General features: G+C 25.2%; 3 protein-coding genes across 4 annotated transcripts; 1 reads left to right on the forward strand and 2 right to left on the reverse strand.

Moving 5' to 3' along the window:
* Nucleotides 1–4,629: 4,629 nt before the first annotated feature.
* On the reverse strand, nucleotides 4,630–5,566 carry LOC127069648 (signal recognition particle 14 kDa protein). The gene is made up of 4 exons (XM_051006865.1): nucleotides 5,406–5,566; nucleotides 5,268–5,340; nucleotides 4,841–4,953; nucleotides 4,630–4,764 (listed from the first exon to the last, which is right to left on the reverse strand). The coding sequence occupies exons 1-4, from the start codon at nucleotides 5,427–5,429 to the stop codon at nucleotides 4,648–4,650; spliced, it is 327 nt and encodes a 108-aa protein (XP_050862822.1). The 5' UTR covers nucleotides 5,430–5,566; the 3' UTR covers nucleotides 4,630–4,647.
* A 157-nt stretch (nucleotides 5,567–5,723) lies between these two features.
* Nucleotides 5,724–11,587, forward strand: LOC127069637 (dnaJ homolog subfamily C member 10-like). Its single transcript, XM_051006839.1, has 13 exons — nucleotides 5,724–5,739; nucleotides 5,938–6,115; nucleotides 6,301–6,454; nucleotides 6,533–6,749; nucleotides 8,427–8,638; nucleotides 8,723–8,947; nucleotides 9,044–9,253; nucleotides 9,350–9,476; nucleotides 9,572–9,790; nucleotides 9,872–10,147; nucleotides 10,225–10,501; nucleotides 10,602–10,800; nucleotides 10,966–11,587. Coding segments are annotated over exons 2-13 (2,349 nt in total). The 5' UTR covers nucleotides 5,724–5,739; nucleotides 5,938–6,113; the 3' UTR covers nucleotides 11,197–11,587.
* On the reverse strand, nucleotides 10,966–18,615 carry LOC127069640 (EH domain-containing protein 3). 2 transcript variants are annotated; one of them, XR_007783645.1, is made up of 9 exons: nucleotides 18,220–18,615; nucleotides 17,457–17,963; nucleotides 17,051–17,364; nucleotides 16,869–16,977; nucleotides 16,463–16,781; nucleotides 15,889–16,059; nucleotides 14,594–14,831; nucleotides 14,381–14,512; nucleotides 10,966–11,125 (listed from the first exon to the last, which is right to left on the reverse strand). XR_007783645.1 is itself a non-coding variant. In XM_051006847.1 (9 exons), exons 3-8 carry the CDS (start codon nucleotides 17,940–17,942, stop codon nucleotides 14,626–14,628), a joined length of 1,605 nt encoding a protein of 534 aa, XP_050862804.1. In that variant the 5' UTR covers nucleotides 17,943–17,963; nucleotides 18,220–18,292; nucleotides 18,357–18,615; the 3' UTR covers nucleotides 11,889–14,512; nucleotides 14,594–14,625. The 2 variants fall into 2 exon arrangements, 1 of the variants encoding a protein (XP_050862804.1); XM_051006847.1 differs by lacking the exon at nucleotides 10,966–11,125 and having other exon boundaries at nucleotides 11,889–14,512; nucleotides 18,220–18,292; nucleotides 18,357–18,615.
* Between the last annotated feature and the right edge of the window lie 784 nt (nucleotides 18,616–19,399).

Consider the following 19,399-nt stretch of genomic DNA (forward strand, 5'->3'; position numbering starts at 1 on the left):
TAAGATATTACGTTTTTCTTCTCATAAAATACATATTGATCAAGCCATGGAAGCATTATAACTTAAAGATTTTTTTCAAATAGTTCTATTTCTTCATACCTTTTCTTTCTTTTTCTTTTCTTTTTTGCAAAAAATCTTATTAACATATATAATATCATTTCAATCTATTTCTTGTATATAGTATAAAATCTTATTATACTTTACATGTTTTTTACATTATATAAGCTTTCACATGTAATTATAACAAATACATTTAAAAAAGCTGTAATATTCATGAAATCTTGAATTGCTCTCTTTCTTAATAATAAAATAAAAATATCTCACGCATCATAAATGAATAGTTGTGATAATTCCTAAAATGCAACTTATGCAATATATCTATTTTTTATTTCAAGTCTATCAGTTTGTAAAGAATTTATAACAAAAAAAGAAATTTTGGTGTATATTGATATTAAATATTTAAATATAAGTCTGTATAACTATTACACATCAAATTCAAATTAATTTAATTTGATAAAATTTATAGAATAATATTGATAATACAGTAAAATTGCAAAGAATCTATCAATTTCTTTAGTTTACTTAATGAATTTGTTAGTTGAAGCATTTTTTAAAAAATACTTCAAGTATAAAAAAGCGTCAACATTTCAAAAAGAACATATTTATATATTTACATGTAGATCATGGCTTATCATAAATCTTCTACATTCTTACATTCAACATATTTGTGATAGAAAATAATGTGATGAGGATTGAACTAAGTATGTTCTTAGCTTCTGATAAGTTAAAGAATTTATAACATATATTATCCCGATAGCCACGCACATATATTTCAAATACTTTTAAATATTCTATTAAACAAAAAAAGGTGTCATTTTATAAAAAATCATACACATCACATAATAATTATCAATAAGAATTAAAAACAAAATAATCGAATGTAACTTATATGCAAACATAAATAAAAAAACATTTACATCTTATTTTTATTATCGAAGTTGCATAAATAACATATCTATGTTATGACGTATATTTCAAATATCTACATATACAAATTGGAGTGTCGAACTATTGTAATCAATCGCTTAAGCTGTAGAATTATTTGTTTAGAAAGCTAATTGAGACTGTATAAATATCTGAGACACATTTTACATAATTTTATCGATCTTCATAAAAACATTAGAATTCATCTTGTATTATTAAATTTATATCTTACTAAAATGTTTGTGTATTTATCATTATTAAGGTGTATAGAGTTTCTGAGCAAAAATAAATAAAGTCTTTTCATTTTAATATGCTTACTATCATAAACTTATAATCCTCTTAGAATTATAATAATCACCTTTCATCTTATTATTACTAAATTGTACAAAACAATTTATATACATTTCAAAAAATAAAAGTAAAGAGAAATTTAAAGAATTTTTTTCTTTTTATTACATAATTTGTTATGTTGGACATATGAACAAAAATATATAATAATAAGAGATTTAATTCTACTCTATTTTTTTAATATAATTTTACGATCGAATCAAAGTAACGTGTATTATCAATATTTATTCTTCATACTCGCATATAGTTTTTATATTGTATATAAATACTTATATACTATTGTGTACTTGTGTCCAAATTGTCAGACTATTATATTGACATTTTCTTGTATGTATTATCTTTCTTTCTTTTTTTTAACCTTTTCTCAAACAACACTATATTCAAATTATATTTTCTATTAAACTTATTCAATTCTTAAGACTGTTTATTATCTTCTGCTCAAAGCGTGCGTGACTTCAGCGACAGGTATGGACAAAATATGAACTACGAATACGAGCGGGGAACGCTGTCCCCGCCATACGTCTATTGTATCGGTGTATAAACTTGTGATTATTCCCCTCTCCGCGTACATAACAATTGGTTTTGTAGGTAGAGTAAGTAGTGTTAGTAAACTGTGAACTCACACTTTTCAGCCTCTTATATATATATATTTTCTTGATAGCCCATGCATTTAACAGTGATCCGTGCTAGATACGACGTCGATACGCATTTGTTTCACGATAAATGCATAGAAAATAATAAATACAATATAATTAACACATATAAGAACTAGTGTATAAATTTGCGACAAAAATAAGATTTTGTCCAATGTTTTCTTATTGAGTACTTATATTATTTTAATACAAATTAAAACATGAGTTTATTTCCACACTACCTATGAGGTAGAACTCCCAACGCTTTTTTTCTTTTACGAGTTTCCTCTGTATGACTAGTCTTCTCTATACTGCTTCAACTATGTATTTCCCCTGTATGACTAGTTCACTCTATATTACTACTGATAACAATAATAATATAATATAATATAATAATAATAATAATGTACTTAAATATAATTTATATATATTTAAACAAAAAAAAATGTTTCATACTTGTCACCATAGGTCATTTGTATAAGACGTATTTATCGATAGGCGATCATGTTTCTAGTTATTAAGTTATTAAGGACACGATTTGTTGAGAATTCGTATGATAAATCATGACATAAAATGACACATTATTCCTTATTTTGTTATCATAAATTACCATCATCATGCGTCATGATGTACATATTATAAATATAATCTTCTATTTGTTCTTATTACTATATTATTATATTACATACTATTGTTATTATACTAATAGCGGTAATAATAATACGAAGTGAACTCCTACAAAGGAAACCATAACAAAATAACGCCAATAGAAAAATCTCGTAGGTAATGTGGAGACGAACTCGTGTTTTGATCTTTATTAAAAATAATATATGATATATATATTCACTAATTATTAATTTTGAAAAAATAATCGACAAATGTGTATACTTTGTATGCATTTGTCTTCAAATAAAATTATACTGTTGCTGTATTCTATCTAGCATGTATCACTGCATTTACGTTAATCATCAGTAGAGGAAATAAATATAAGAGATTGAATAATAACACCTTACTATATTATCAAGTAAGGAAAAGAGGAATAAATTAATTCATTATTTTTGTTTACGTCGATACAATAAAAAAAAAAAAATCAGAATCTTTTAGCCTCGATTTCTGAATTACAAATCTAGACTAGAATTACTAATGTGCTACACATTACTTATAGAATGCCTATCTTTTTAGTCTATAAAATCTTAAACTACAATCTTGAACTACAAATTGTTCAAAAATTGAAAAATATTTAAAAAATTCAGATCCATTGACATGAACGATTAGACATGTACTTCCTTATTTTTATTATAGTTTGTCCAAAGCTCATTAAAATCATCGAGTGAGTTACTGAAGTTTCTAAATGCGAGCGTCGTAAAACGCATTCTTTACGTTTGGAAACGTTTACAAAATCTGATATCGCTATTTACAGACACGACACACTAAGCAGCAATCTCTACTTTACGGGCATACATATGCAAGCGTGATATGAAAATCAGTAGTGGGGGTACAAGCTTCTTCTTTTTTGTTGCAAATTTCGAGAGGCGCCACAGTACTAAACTTTTTTTTGCGAAAAATATCGAAAACATCGTTTACGCCAGCGATATTAATAGATGTCATTTTTAACCCATTTTGATGAAGAAGGTCTTATTTTAAAAACGAAGGTTTAATCCACCGATCCTACTTTTCGAATTTTTGGAAAAGTTTTATATTTTTGAATAAACTCTTCTTGAATTATTATATCTTATTTTTGAAAAAATACAATTTCTTAACACGATTTTTTCCCAAGAAAATGAAGCTTTTTTAAAAATTTGGAAAGGAGGACCGGTGGATTAAATCTTCGTCTTTAAAATCTTGTATATCAAAATCGGTTAAAAATTATATCTGTTCTTATAGCTGGCGTAAATTATTATAAAGCCAAGAGTGACTGACTTAAGTAAACTTTAAATCAAAGTCCTTTTTATCTTAGTCTCTCATCAAATCTTATTTATCATTTTCTTCTCCATATCATCACATACAAGTCTTTAGCATCTCTTTTTTATATATTAATATAAAATTTAATTTACAGTATTCGTATAATCTTTTATTTTACTTTAATGTTCTATTATATACAAATTTCTGCAAATTTGTTTAATTTATTGAGATACTTTTGTTACTAATTTCTAAGCATAAATATGTATGTAATCATTATTAAAAATATCGATTAAATCATATCACATCATCATGGCTATATAATTTTTTATCCTGTCACAGGTTTAATTTTGATCATTATTCGTGGTCATTGGTTAAATTTAATCTAGATTGAAGTTCTGCAAGAAAAAACACTATCTTTCAATTTTTTGAATTGGAATGATATATGATTAATTGAAAAATTAACGATTGAAAGATTGATTCAAATCAATTATAAATTTGAATGATAACCGATAATGCCATCAGAATCAAATACTTTCAATTTCACAAATATCCAAACGTATCTGCGCATATTTATGCTAATAACCTCTTTATGAATTAATTTATTCAGCTATAAGTTATTCATTAATAATTTATTGCAAGTATTTACATAAAACGTATTTTATTTCTTATTTATCTTAATATTGCCTATACATTAAAAAAAATCTTGTGTATATATATATATATATAATATTAGGAAAATTGTAATAACAGTAAATAAACGTGGTCTTTTCAATTTATTATTTTAATGAACTTTAGGTTTTGCTGATTTTACTTTTTTTAACTTTTTCAGGCCATTTATATTTGTTTTTAAAAGATTCCAATATGCCTGCTGGAACTTATTAACGTCTTTGGAATGTATCTAAAATCCAAGAAAGTTTTCTTTACAGAGATTAAATTTATTATCTATATTTATATAATTTTAGAATTATACATACAATGGTCGAAATTTTTTTGCTGCGGAAGGTAGCTCGCACAAGACAAAGAAATTCACTTGGTGTTGATAATGGTGGTCTGCCCTTTCTAGGTACAGGTTTATTGTGTCCATTAACTATGACACAAAAATTATCAATTAAACAAGATGTATTTTGACATTATTTATGATATATAAGATATTATATACGTAATAAATATTTTATATATACACACAAAAAGTTTTTACAAATAAATCTTTATTAAATGTCTAACTATATCATTTCATTTTTGTTAACATTGATTTTAAAATATTGTCTACATGTAAAAAGTTATTTAAATGAAAATTAAACCAATCAAAAACAATTTGTTTGAAAGATAGTAATTATAGTGAAGAAAAGTAGATTATATTATTAAGAAAAATAAAATAAATTTACCTTTAAAAATACTTACACCTTTTAATAGTGAGCATTACAGAGCCAGATAACCTTGATTTATCAAACAACCTTGTGAGCTCCACTAAGAACTGAAAAATTATATTTACTTTTCTAATATTTATAACAAATAATTTAGATTTATTTAAGAAATTACCGTGTCATTTTCCAAAAAAACCATTTTGATTGTACAACCATATGCCTGTAGAATATGTCAAACCAGAGTTATTATCTATAGGTTATAATCTGTGTCATTTACATGTATCACATATTTCGGTTCACAGACCTATACTGCAAACCTAAAATAAATATATTATAGAGAAGTATCCTTCAATAAAAACTTTTGGTGGGAATTTTAAATCAAAGATCTTTAAAATTATTTCTATTTTCATTTTTTTTGCAATAAATTTTTTTGCGTTAATTTCATCAAATAACTTTGAAATTATGAATAGAATTATTAAATAATTTAGTAAATAAAATAATGCATAAAGGTACTACTTGCAATAAATCGAATATAGTTAATTGATCATAAAATGTTATTTTTGTTTAAAAGTAATTAATTTTAGAAATTAAAAACATAGATTTAATTTGTTAATAGCACATTTATAAGAATGTCCCTACTTTTAAAAATATTTCAGCTTCTCTGCTTTTTGAAGGTTAGATTACTTTCAGTTGTATACATGTTACAGACTTCGTAGATCTACATCACTTTGTATTAGTGAGGATATCATAAGAATCTCCAAATATGGCAAAAAGGATATGATTTCATTTGGATATCTATTTGAAAAGTTTTACAGAGAAATTAATGTTAATTATATTTTGTACTAGCTTTTTTGTTTGTAAACCTTTACATATCTAGTAAAAAATGTATGTATATTTATATATTTACTTATAATATTATGAAAATATATAATTTCTTTTAAACAAAGTTACACTCATATAAACTTATCAATTGTCAAACTATCTTGTATTTATTAAATCTAATTTTAATATGGAATTATTTACTAAATAATTTTTTATTATAATTAATTTTGTTTATAAATATTTTCTAGGTTTAAATATGTAATAATTTTTTTAATAATAATTACTCTAATATTGGCTGAAGATTATTATGATCTTCTTGGAATAAGTAGGGTTGCGGATCAAAGAGAAATCCGAAAGGCTTTCAAAACAATTGCAGTTACTCAACATCCTGATAAAAATAAAGTAAACTAACAATTTTTCATTAGGAAGATTATAATTATATTACAAGATATACAATAAGATATTATTATTATATTTTAGGATGATCCAAAAGCACACGAAAAGTTTATTAGATTAACAACAGCTTATGAAGTATTAAAAGATCCAGAATTAAGAAAAAAATATGATCTTTATGGAGAAAAAGGACTTGAGAATATCAATACAAGGCCAAATTATCATTCTTGGAATTATTATAAATACAATTTTGGAATTTATGATGATGATCCACAAGTTGTGACTCTTAACAAAAACGATTATTGTAAGTCATAAAATATATTTGAATTTTATATATATCTGTAGTATAGATATTACTTTAACACTAATCGTACCAGATCCGGTCAAATGACCAGTTCAACATTTAATTATGAATTGTACATTTATTGTTATGTCTTCCGTTCATCATCAACTCTCTGTAAATTCTTAATTTTAGAGATTAATTCTCTGATTAATCAATTTCTCACTTTTGTTTTTTTTTTACTTTTTTTTTCTATTGAGAAAAATTCATTGCCTGACTTGCTTACCATGACCGGTCATTTGTATTATTCTATAAATTTTTTCTGGGATCTTATCTCTGAACTTAAATATCATAACTATAGATAGTTGCATAAATCTTGACACAATATTTCTCCAATTTAATAAAAAAACATAGTGAAGCAAACGTCTAAAAATCAACAAATTTATTCTAATTTCACATGTATGGAACAGATTTATTAAGAATAGTCAAAATAGTTACAAACCCGATTCGAACTTGACTATTGATGAGCAACTATTCTTTATAAAAATGAGATATAAATTTACACAATATGTACCAAGTAAGCCTGATAAATTTGGCATCAGTTTTTGGCTCGGATGCCAACAGTAAATACATTATAAATGATTTTCCATATTTGGGAAAAGAAGAAACCCGATCATTGTCAATACTACTTGATGAATTTGTTGATATTGGAGACATGTTACAACGGACAATTTTTTCATGAACGCATCATTGATAACAAAATTATTGGCAAAACGAACATTACTTGGGACTATATAAAGTAACAGAAAAGAATTGTCCAAGCTGATGAAATCAGCAAAAGACAAAATGGAATGTTTCTTAACAGTACTTTATAAATCAAATAATTGTACTCTAACAATTTGTAAATCCAAATCAGGTAAAAAAGTTGCAATACTAAGTTTGAAGCATAAAAGTGTAAAAATCAATAACAACAGAAAGCGAATACCTGAAACAGTTGCGTATTATAATAAAATCAAATTCGGCATCGATATCACCGATCAAATAGCAAGCAAGTACAGTGTCAAATCAAAATCTTATAAATACCCTGTGCAAATTTTTTTTAATATCCTTGATTTGAGCATTATCAATACATGGATCCTTTATAATCAAACAAGTGGACAAAATATATCTAGACAACAATTTTTATTAAATAAGAGAAAAGCTTGTCGAAGATCATCACGAATTTCTCCAAAAAGAAAAGGAAAACATATAAGGAACATCAAGTGGCCAATGTAATATTTCGCATTTGCGAAAAACATGCCACATACAATTGTGCAAGGAATATAAATCTTGTATGATCTGTAAAAGATGTGGTAAATGTATGAAGGAGAATCCTATCATCTATAAATAGTGCAATTAAAAGATTAAAACCATCTTTCATTTATTTCTAAGTAAAGTAAAGACTACCCCTATGATCTTCTGTTTGTTATTTATGATACATATAAAAATGAAAATATATGAGTGACTATTTTATTATTATTTAAAAGTTACGTTATATGCATTACTTCTTAGAATAAATTGATAATTCCAGCTGAAAAAAACATTTATTCTGTAACCGGTCATTCCTAAACCGGTCATGTGTAAGAATAGGTATATATGAAATGCTGGTATGGTTAGTGTTAATAAAATGAAGATTCTTATCATTTTTTTAATTTTGTACAGTTGAAAATGTATTGAATTCGGATAAAATGTGGTTGGTGAATTTTTATTCGCCGATGTGTAGCTTTTGCCATCATTTAGCACCAATGTGGCGAAAGATAGCTGAAGAACTTGAAGGAGTTATAAAAGTAGGAGCAGTTAATTGCGAAGATGATTTTCAACTTTGTCATCAAATTGGAATAGCAGCTTATCCTTCTTTATTTTATATTGCAAAGGTACTTATTTTACGTTATATTTAAACTAGTTATAATTTAATTTTTGCATTACGTTTATAGTGCTAAAATATATTATAATTCCAGAACTCAACAAATGGGAAATTATATACAGGAGAAAGAACGCACGAAGCAATAATAGATTTTGTATTAAATAAGTTGGATATTAATATTCCTGAGATAAGTTCATCAGATTGGAAACTTTTTATAAAAGATAATGAACTTATTAAAAAACCCACACTTGTATTTACTTACAAAAATAACAAAGAATGTTTGACATCTAACGATCTTCTTAAAGTTGGTGCTATTTTTGTAAGTACATTTAATATAAAATAATTAATATATGTTAATTATAATTAATAATATATATCATTTAATGCATAGTAATATATATTATGATTATTACAGGATAAAACATTAAATATTCGACTACTTCGTTGCAAGAAAAATGAATGCAATGATATTTCTGATAACACTTGTGCGATTCTTTTGCCAATAAAAAATGAAAAAACCTGGCTACCAATATTATTTGAGAATGTAGATAATATAAAAGATTTAGTAGAAAAAGTTTTAGAACAATTACCGGAACCAAAGAGTCTTAGTGACGATGAATTTGAGGTAATAAAATGTTACTTCATAATATGATTTATAAAAAACAAATTCATATTCAATATAATTTTATGTAATAAATCTTTAATTTCAATTTATGTATAGGAAATAAGAAGACATCTTAGAAAAAAGCCAGGGATGGGTTGGCTCATATGTTTTTATATAGGACATTCAACTGAATTAGATTTAATATTAAAGAAACTTCCTAATATTATTAATACTATTAATCTAGGTATCATTCCACATACATCTATTATTTTATATTTCATATCTCAATTCAATATTTTTCAACTGATTTAAGATTTATTTCGTATTTATAAATCATAGGTAAAATTAATTGTGGAAAGTATGGACATTTTTGCAATATATTAAATATAAACCGGTATCCAATGTGGGGTGTTCTTAAGTCTGGAGGAGCATTTGAATTAAGTCATGGAAAAAATACTATTCACGATATCGCGAAATTTACTACAAGTAGTATTAAAGCTGAAAATCTATGGGCTTTATCTGCCGATAAAGTATTATCTATATTACAGAGAAATAATGGTAAATTATATTTAAAATTAAACAGGAATAGAATGCATATTTATACTTCTATTCTTTTAATCTTTTATCTTTTTATTTTAGTTAAAGAAGTTTGGTTTCTTGATTGGTATGCACCATGGTGTCCTCCATGTATGCAGTTTTTATCAGAACTTCGTAAGGCATCTATGCAATTCAATACATCAGTAGTACATTTTGGTACGATTGATTGCACTGTACATTCTACAATTTGTCGACAATACAACATACGTTCTTATCCAACTGCGATGCTTATAAATGGAAGTAAAACATATCAATTTACAGCACAAAAAACATCAGCTAATATAATACAATTTATAAATGACATACAAAATCCATCAGGTAATTAAGAGGTATAAAACTTATAATATATTATGTAATTGAATATCCACATCTTTAATTTAATTATTTTTATATAGTTATACAAATATCTGCTAAGAATTTTCATCAATATCTTGACAAAGAAAAAGATAAGACATTATGGGTAATTGATTATTTTGTTGGATGGTGTGCACCTTGTCAACATTTAGCATCAGAATGGACTGCTGTTGCTAAAGTCTTGCGTATTCTACCTTTTGTAAAAATAGGCAGTATTGATTGTGAGTTAGAAAATGCTTTATGCAGGTCACAAGAAGTTGGAAGCTATCCTACTATACGATTGTATCCAAGAGAACGCAAACATTTGAATAAAGCAATGTAAGTGTAAGCAACAGCATTCTGATATATTATAATATATTCATTTTGTATTTTAAAAATTATAATCAACGGTAACAAATAATAAATATCTTAATTTTAGAAAATACGATGGATCACATAACATGTTGCACATATTAAAATGGATATCTAAATATTTTCCAACAAAGGTGTATGATTTAGATCCAACCAGTTTACGAAAAAAAGTTTTTTCTGGAAAGAATGTGTGGCTTGTAGATTTTTTTGCACCTTGGTGTGATCATTGTCAAACATTAGATCCACATATTTCAATTGCTGCACAGGTATTGATATATCATTACGTTTGTGCATATAATATTATATTATATTATTATTTTGTATCCTATTGTTTATTAATTATTATTTCAAAAATTATGAAATATATTTATTTCAATAAATATGAAATATGGATATGAAGGCTAATTTTCAAAAATGTATTTTTGTTCCAGTTATTTAACAACAGGGTATATTTTGGACGACTTAATTGCAATCTTTATCCGACACAGTGTTCACAAGCAGCCGTGAAAGCGTATCCGACATTAATTATTTACGATCGAAAGTATGACATAAAGGATATTGACAAGGGTTTTAAAATTACGGCAATATCATCTGAAATGATAAAAGAAAAAGTATTAAATTTTTTAAATTCTAACAATAAAAATAAACATGATGAATTATAACGATAAATAATGTATACAACATAAACAATGCGTAATTGATAAAAAATTAAGTTATATCAAGATAAATCGACAAAAAGTGTATAGTTTTTTAAATAACAATAATATTTTCAATCATTGTAAACCATCGTAAGCAATATATATACGTATATATAGTATATGTTTTTATATGTATATATTTAATATGGGTATTTTATAATTGTATACATGTATATGTGTATATAATTTAATTTTTACTGCACTATTTACAGTGCAATCCAACTTCCTTGTATATGAAATACTCGTATATTTTACACACACACGCATACACACGTGCGCGCGCGTGTGTATTTGATATATATCTTTACTGTGATATATCTTAAATTGTTTTTACAGAAATATATACTGCATATTATATTAGTCTTTTCTTTCGTAAATAATGTTTTATTAATTTTATTATACAGGTTATATGTTGTGATAGATAATACAATCAAAAACAAAGTATCTCTTCACAAAGAAACGAATCAAAAATATAGAATAAATGTTTTTTCAAAAAATTATAATAACGAATACGTTACTACATAGCTCTACTAATATTGATTATTATAATTTAATATTAGGAATAGTTCATGTTTTACCAAAATGAAATCTATTGACATAATTGGAAATTTATAAGATAAAGGAAACAGGAGAAAAAATATTTGTTAATGAAAGCAAACAATAATTTTGTCAATATATAAATGTATGAATATATATATATATATATATATATATATATATATATATATATATATAGCATATATGCAGGATAACATATACATATCTTTTATATAATTTTATTTAGATAATCCACATACTTTTATATAGTGACTTTACTTATATTTTGTACAGTGCTGTTCATTGGACACTAAATACATATATAAGATTTATATAAGGATAGACACATTAATAATATTTACAAAAGTGAATATTCAAATGAAAAATAAGACACTTTCGGCGGTCGAGTATAACAATTTTTTAAATCCATATATTTTTCTAAATCGTATAAATTTATTTTTTTAACTAATTGGCAAAAAGTTAGCCAATATAATAGATATTTTTAAATTTTATTGTATCAAACTTAAGATTTATCTGAACAATGAAATTGGACACATCTTATATATGGAATGTGTTCTAAAAATATTTAATAATTATTCTATTTTTAATATTCTGATTAGAAATTATATATTTTTAGTTTGAGTCATGTTTTATGTGTTCATTGTAATAAATCTATTCAATTGCTATGTTATACTTATATATCACAAAAATTATAAAACGTGTAGGCAGTGTAAGTATAAGAACACCAACCTGTGTATATATATATATGTGTGTGTGTCTATATATATATATATATATATATATATATATATATATACATATATATATATATACACACAAATATATATATATACAAGCTTTAAATATTAAAATATAAATAAAAGAAAAATAATATTTTGTTTTTTAATTTAATCAACCAATTTTAAATAATTCAATTAAAATGAGAAATGATATAAATAATTATTCCATGAATAAACCACATTTTTTTTACTGATTTTTACAGTCTTAATGTCATATCTTTGGTTGGTGTGGTAAAACACAAATTTATGTTTAACTATACATATCAATAAATGATAATAGATAAAATGCATTAAGGTAATCTGTTAATATAATTTTATAAAACCTTTTTATATATATTATAGTCTATCTTTTTCTAAACCTTGTGATTTAATCAAATATAAATAAAGTAAAAAGTAACACAATTGTTTGGCCAATGTATAATCAAATTTTACGGAAACATTAAGTCAAAGTGTTTTAGCATTCAAAATATGTGCAGCATAAAATATGAGTAAATACAGATAAATGCATAAATATATAAATAATAAGTGAATGGCAATAGCAAGTTATATAGTTTTATAAAAGAATTTTATAGAGAAACTGCTATTATCTGCTACAAATAGTGATTATATTTATGATTAACTAAGTAGTATTGATATACCACATTAAATATATCTATAAATAGTAATTCATAAGAGGAAATGTTTAAGAATTTTTATATTTTTCTATATATATAGACTACTTAAAATCTTCATATGTATTATTTAATAGCAATAGATGTTTGGTCAGTTTGCTTCTTTTTATTTCAGTATGTTCTTGATTATCCAAATAAATGTATATATATGCGTATATAACAATTATTAAAGAAATATTATGCGCATAAGTAATTCTTGCTCTTACGAATTAATATTATCAGAGAAAATTTTTTTTAAGTAAAATGTAGTTAAAAATACGAAAAGTTGTTTTTTACATAAATGCATGGATAAACAAGACTGTACTGTATATCATATTTCATTTCTTTTGATTACTGTTTTTTCTATACTTGCACAAGATGTTTTTAAAATACATTACTTAAATTTAAAAGTATTCAGAACTGGAACAGTGTATTATGTGTATTAAAAATTAATTTTGAATAGATCTTTAAAAATTCTATTTAATTTTCTACCATTTGTTTAAAAAAAAGGATCTTATTTTTTTTATAAATAACAAATTTTAAGAAGGTACGCATGATTTTACTATTTAAATGTTCTCAAGAAATTATAGCATAATCGACAGAAAATTTTAAAAACATTGTGTTATTAATACAGTAATACAAAAATTTTCAAAATATTAATAACAATAGTGTAGAAATTTTATTTTGTGTTGTTTTTATAAGCACATGTGCGTGTTTGTGTATAATAAATATAATTTCATATAATATAACAATATATAAAAATATACACGTAAGATAGCATATTTCACATAATGTGACAATGCTACTGATATTTTTAAATCATTTGCTATTTATCATAACACTTTATATTATTATGCATCCCAATATACCTATATGATTATAAGACTATTAATACAGCGTTTACAAATTTATGTTTTTAAATAAGATTGTAATATTGTTATATTATTAATGATGTATCAAAATTTCTGGATTGCACTATCATTTGTAAAAATTAAATATAATTGAACATGGCTTGTCATTTTCTTTATATAATATATATACATTTTACTTTCATTATAATTATGTTATGAGATTTTCTTTACTTTAATCTGAGAAATCATTTAAATAATATTCTTCTTTATATTGGTATTTTTTCAAAAAGAATTTATTACTTCTATTTACCTTCAGTCCATACTGAAAATCTCAATTATTAGGTATTATGCCAAATATTTACCATTTAGCTCTGTATCGCACATCTTCTTTTTACAAGTATATAAATATTCTTTATAACCATTGAGAAGCAAGCACAATAATCTGTAATTATTCATTAAAATAAACGTTAATAAATGTTAAAATTAAATGAAATATTTGATTATAAATATTTATAATACATACCAGTAAAGTGCTGTATATAATTTGATCATAATTTAAATATCTCGTTTCGAAGGTGGTATTAAATGATCAGGAAGTTCTGCTGGAAGATCATAACCTTCAAGTTTAACATTAATTAAATGCATAGCCAAGGCAAATTCATCTGGGTCTAAAAGGCCATCTTTATCAATATCAGATAATTTCCAGATTTTTCCTAACATACTGTTTGGCAATTTGGATTTTATCATTTCAGATTTTGCAGCTATAAATAAAATTTAATATAAATAAATATTGAATTAATGAAATAAATATTGAGTAATTACACACACACACACACACACACACACACACACACACACACACACACACACACACACACACACACACACACACACACACACACACACACAGCATGCAGGTACACACAACACATGTGTATAAGATTATACAAAAGATTAAATTTATTAATAACTTCCATGAATAAAAATTTCACACACACACACCGTCTCTCCAAAAAGTTCCAAAATTGGATATATAAAAAAAAAAAAAAAAAAAAAAAAAAAAAAAAAAAAAAAAAAAAAAAAAAAAAAAAAAAAACGTTAACATGGTGGTTTCAATGGTTGAGGTGTTCTACATAGTATTCTCCCATTTGAGTATAATGCACAGAATGCTCGTACGATCATGTGAAACTATCAGAAAAGTCCTTTTTTGGGATGTTATTTAATTCGCGTGTCACGGATTTCTTCTTGCTACACGACAATGCGACCGCTCACATGGCTACAGTATAGTGGTTTTTAGAAAAAATAAGTGCCAGTTTTCAACCACCCTCTATATTCACTCGATTTGATGTCGAGTGACTTTTTTTTTATTCCTCAAAATAAAAATTCACATAAAGGATCAACCCTTTGACGATATAATCGACATTTAAATTACTGTGATACGCGAGTTGAACACATCTCAAAGAAGAACTTTTTTGATAGTTTCACATGGTTGTATAAGCATTCTGTGCATTGTATTTAAGTGAAGGAAGACTATATAGAACGCCTGAACCATTGAAACCATCATCTTAACATTTTCTATTTTTTATTAATCCAATCTCGGAACTTTTTTGATAGACGGTGTGTATGTCTGTATATATATATATATATATAATAGACAGTTCAGTTTAATTTCTAGAAACAATTAGCCAATCAATTCTAAAATTACATAAGGAAGCGTGCTTGGACCTATTTGGTACCTTTTTCTTTTTTTTATTTATAAGTTTGATCCATACTGATATTAATATATAAAATAAACATAAAAACTAATTGTTACTTTACCTGCTCCTGTAATCTTTCCATCAGTTGGACCAAGCGTTTCAAAAATACTATCATATTTGTATCTATCTTTATTAACAATCCATTCAGGTTCACCTGCACCAGCATCGATACCTTCACCTCTTTTGTATCCAAATGGACTAATTTGATCTTCTACACCTTCAAATGCACCACCTGTACATATCAAATGTATATGTTAGAGATAGCTAATGCTTTGTTTATTTAATTTTTTTTTAAGTTACAAGTATTTTTTTCTTTGATCTCTCAATCTTTCATTGAAAATAAGTATCCTAGTATAGATAATTTTATTTTTAATTTACTTATAAAATGACATCACGAACATTAAATTCTTTTATACTTTTATAGATGATTCATGAAAATGAAAAAAAATGAAGATAAGATATGAAATAAAGTAATCTCCTATTTCTAGTATTAATATGACTATATGACTTATTCTTTTACTTTAATTAAATAATTATATATAAAAAATGGCTTCTGTTTTAAATTTCTTCTTTTATCAATTTTTGTTTAATTTTGTTTTTAATGAAATATTTCTTTAGTAGATATCAATGTATACCTTTTATTAATGGTTCTGACATGGCAGTTACTTCTTCATGTGGTATCATAGCCATTAATTTTGCAATGTCTTCTGCAAGCATTTTATCTACTACTTCCAATAGTTTGATTTTTATTGGGTTAAATTTACTAAAGTCATGATGCATTAAACATTCCTGCATTTTTCGAAGGTCTGGGAAATCTCCAGGAGAAATTTGTTGTTCTCTTTGGATTTGATCATAAATTTGACCTAAATTTTTAATAAGTTCTTTTTTTTTAGAATCTTTACCAAACATACTTGGCATATCCTTTCTCAATGCACTGATTATGTATGCATGTACCTATAATTCAAAAAAGATATTGAGTCTAGTAAGGCTATCTTTAAAGAAATATATCTTTATAGAATGAAATGAAACATCATTCTTCACCTTTGCTAAACGAGCTCGTTTTATTAAATCATTAAGTTTTCTTAATGCTGCATTTCTTGGTAATGATTGCATATCTCTAAATAAATCTTGTTCTTCATCTTCAAATAATCTGAGAAAGAAGACTTAAAATAAATAACCTAATAAGATAAATAAAATCAATAAGATAAAATAGAAGATTTTACCGTCTATTAACATCATATCTTAGCGGTTGATCCCAAAACGAACCAATATAAACTCTAGCAACTTCTGGAGTTTGCAATACTTTTCCTAAAGACCACATAAGTGCACCATATACTCTCATTAATTGTTGATGATCTATCATATCTGCTTTATTAAGAACTATTCTAATTTTATCATCGTGGCCTCTTAGTGCTTCTATAGATCTTCTAAATTCATCAGAAATATCGAGTTTATGTGCATCGAATAATAATATGATTCTGTCTACTCTTTCTGCAAACCATTCTAAGACGCCAGTGAAATCATAACCTCTATCTACCTATAAATATAATTAAAAAAAAAAAAAAAATGCAATATACTTTTATTAAGACTATCATATTAAGAAATTATTTTTTATACAAAGATACATACTCGTTGTTTCTCCCCCGAAAGAATTCCAGGTGTATCAACTATAGATATTCCTTTGAGAACTGGAGATGCAACGGTAGAACATTGAAATCTATTAAGGAATGCATTACCGAATTTGGAAAGTGGTCGAAATTGTTTATTTGGATCCACAACTAAAGCATTTCCAGGAATAACACCTTCCTTTTCATCGTACATAACAGCAATGAAGCGATCTGTTGTAGGTTCAGGACCAATTCTTATTCCAGGAAAATCACGTTCTAATAAATATTTAATAAATGTAGTTTTTCCAGTGGAATATTGTCCTACTAAAAGGATCATAGGTTTTGCATCGAAATCTGGATCATCCAATTGAGGCGAATGGAAGTCATGAAATTGATAATGTTGTTCCAAAGGTAACAATTTAGCTTTGTAGATCTTTTTAAGACCTTCCGTAACATTCTCAAAGAGATCTTGTTTGCCATTTTCATCTCGACTGAGCCAACTGAACATATTGACAATTCACAATATATCCTGAAATAATATCATATTATTTCTTTTTAATATCAATGCTATTGAAACTATAAGTTATTGATCAATAATGATATAAAATTTGCAAGGTTGTATTAGATATTTTTAATGTTTGAAAAATTAATTATTAAGAAGTTTAATAAATATTTGTTATATATAACAATGAGTACAATGAACACGTACGTGAAAGCGAAGACAAGAAATTTTCATGAGAACGAATTGGTTAATTATGAATATAGAGAAAGCAATGGGAACTAACCTGTCTTATGTTTTGTTAGTCGTACACGTACCGACGATCTTAAATCGATCGATGCAAACAAATGGTCGTCCTTCTATTACCAAAAAAGATTTAACTATTAATGTTATATTATATATGTATACTATTTTCCAACGTACTTTTGCTTTCGACGTTTCTTTTACACGATCTTGAGTACCGAACAATGAGATTTTGATAGATTAAAAATGATATTGATAATTTTTGGCTTATCCTATTTTAACGAGATATTTAACGTTCATAGAACGACGATAACGATTCATAAACGATGAACAGGCGAGCTTTCTGATAATGACGCGATATACCGAGCTGTTTCCCCGTATTAAAACGTACAGACACAATGGTGAAGTGACGACGTGTCGTTCTCGTATGCACCAGCGCAAAGTCACTACTAAGTGACAAGATCCAAATATATATATATATACGTGTGTATGTATATATATATACACATATATATATATATAACAAGTATCGAGATGAGATTGTATAGCGTCTATAAAGGAATAAGAAGCGAACGAACAACAAATATTGCGATTACATTTAAATGTTACATTTTATAAAACGTTTGTACATTATTCTGTTTTCAATTAATAATAATAATAATAAATATTAATTAACAATATTGATAATCGAAGAAAAAGAAGTTTCTTCTATGAAAAGTATATAGACAACACTGCTGCTTTAGATTAAATTTCTATTGAAGACATTAAACTCTCCTTTGAATTAAATTACACGTGCAATCCATTATTTCATTTTTCTTTTTATGTATTGCTGTATTTTGTTACAAATGTTTATTGACGATTTATATTCTATTATTTTATAATTATTTATTTGAATTTTGTAAATATTTATTAAAAAGGAAATATCTTTTATCTATTTAAAATAATTCATGCGTTATTAAAAAGTGTTATAAAATGGCGCATAACTGATATTTTTTACGAATATTTATCGATTTGATTTTTCTTGCATTATTTTATAATTGTTGACATCAATTTTGTTAATATTTCTTAAAAAAAAAAAATCTTTGTACTTATTTTGAATAATTTACGTATTAAAAAATATTTTGAAGTACGGCCCGAAGATGATTAATTAAAAAAAAAATTGTATTAAATTCTATAACTTAAATAATTGATAAATTGATAAAATTTTTTGTCAGTGTCAATAA

This window comes from Vespula vulgaris, chromosome 16 (assembly GCF_905475345.1).
Source record: "Vespula vulgaris chromosome 16, iyVesVulg1.1, whole genome shotgun sequence".
In the NCBI taxonomy this organism is placed as follows: domain Eukaryota; kingdom Metazoa; phylum Arthropoda; class Insecta; order Hymenoptera; family Vespidae; genus Vespula; species Vespula vulgaris.

Bases quoted from the DNA above. Each gene is read 5' to 3' on its own strand.
- LOC127069648 (XM_051006865.1), bottom strand. From the start codon at position 5,429: ATGGTTTTTTTGGAAAATGACACG. The intron at 4,954-5,267 runs GTAAGTATTTTT...TTTGTGTCATAG, and splicing joins AATGCTCACTATTAAAAGGT to TTAATGGACACAATAAACCT. The intron at 4,765-4,840 runs GTATGTATAATT...CTTGGATTTTAG, and splicing joins GCAAAAAAATTTCGACCATT to ATACATTCCAAAGACGTTAA.
- LOC127069640 (XM_051006847.1), bottom strand. From the start codon at position 17,942: ATGTTCAGTTGGCTCAGTCGAGATGAAAATGGCAAACAAGATCTCTTT. The intron at 16,978-17,050 runs GTAAAATCTTCT...CTTCTTTCTCAG, and splicing joins AGATATGATGTTAATAGACG to ATTATTTGAAGATGAAGAAC. The intron at 14,832-15,888 runs GTAAAGTAACAA...TTTTATTTATAG, and splicing joins TGGAAAGATTACAGGAGCAG to CTGCAAAATCTGAAATGATA.
- LOC127069637 (XM_051006839.1), top strand. The intron at 6,750-8,426 runs GTAAGTCATAAA...AATTTTGTACAG, and splicing joins TCTTAACAAAAACGATTATT to TTGAAAATGTATTGAATTCG. The intron at 9,791-9,871 runs GTAAATTATATT...TTTTTATTTTAG, and splicing joins TATATTACAGAGAAATAATG to TTAAAGAAGTTTGGTTTCTT.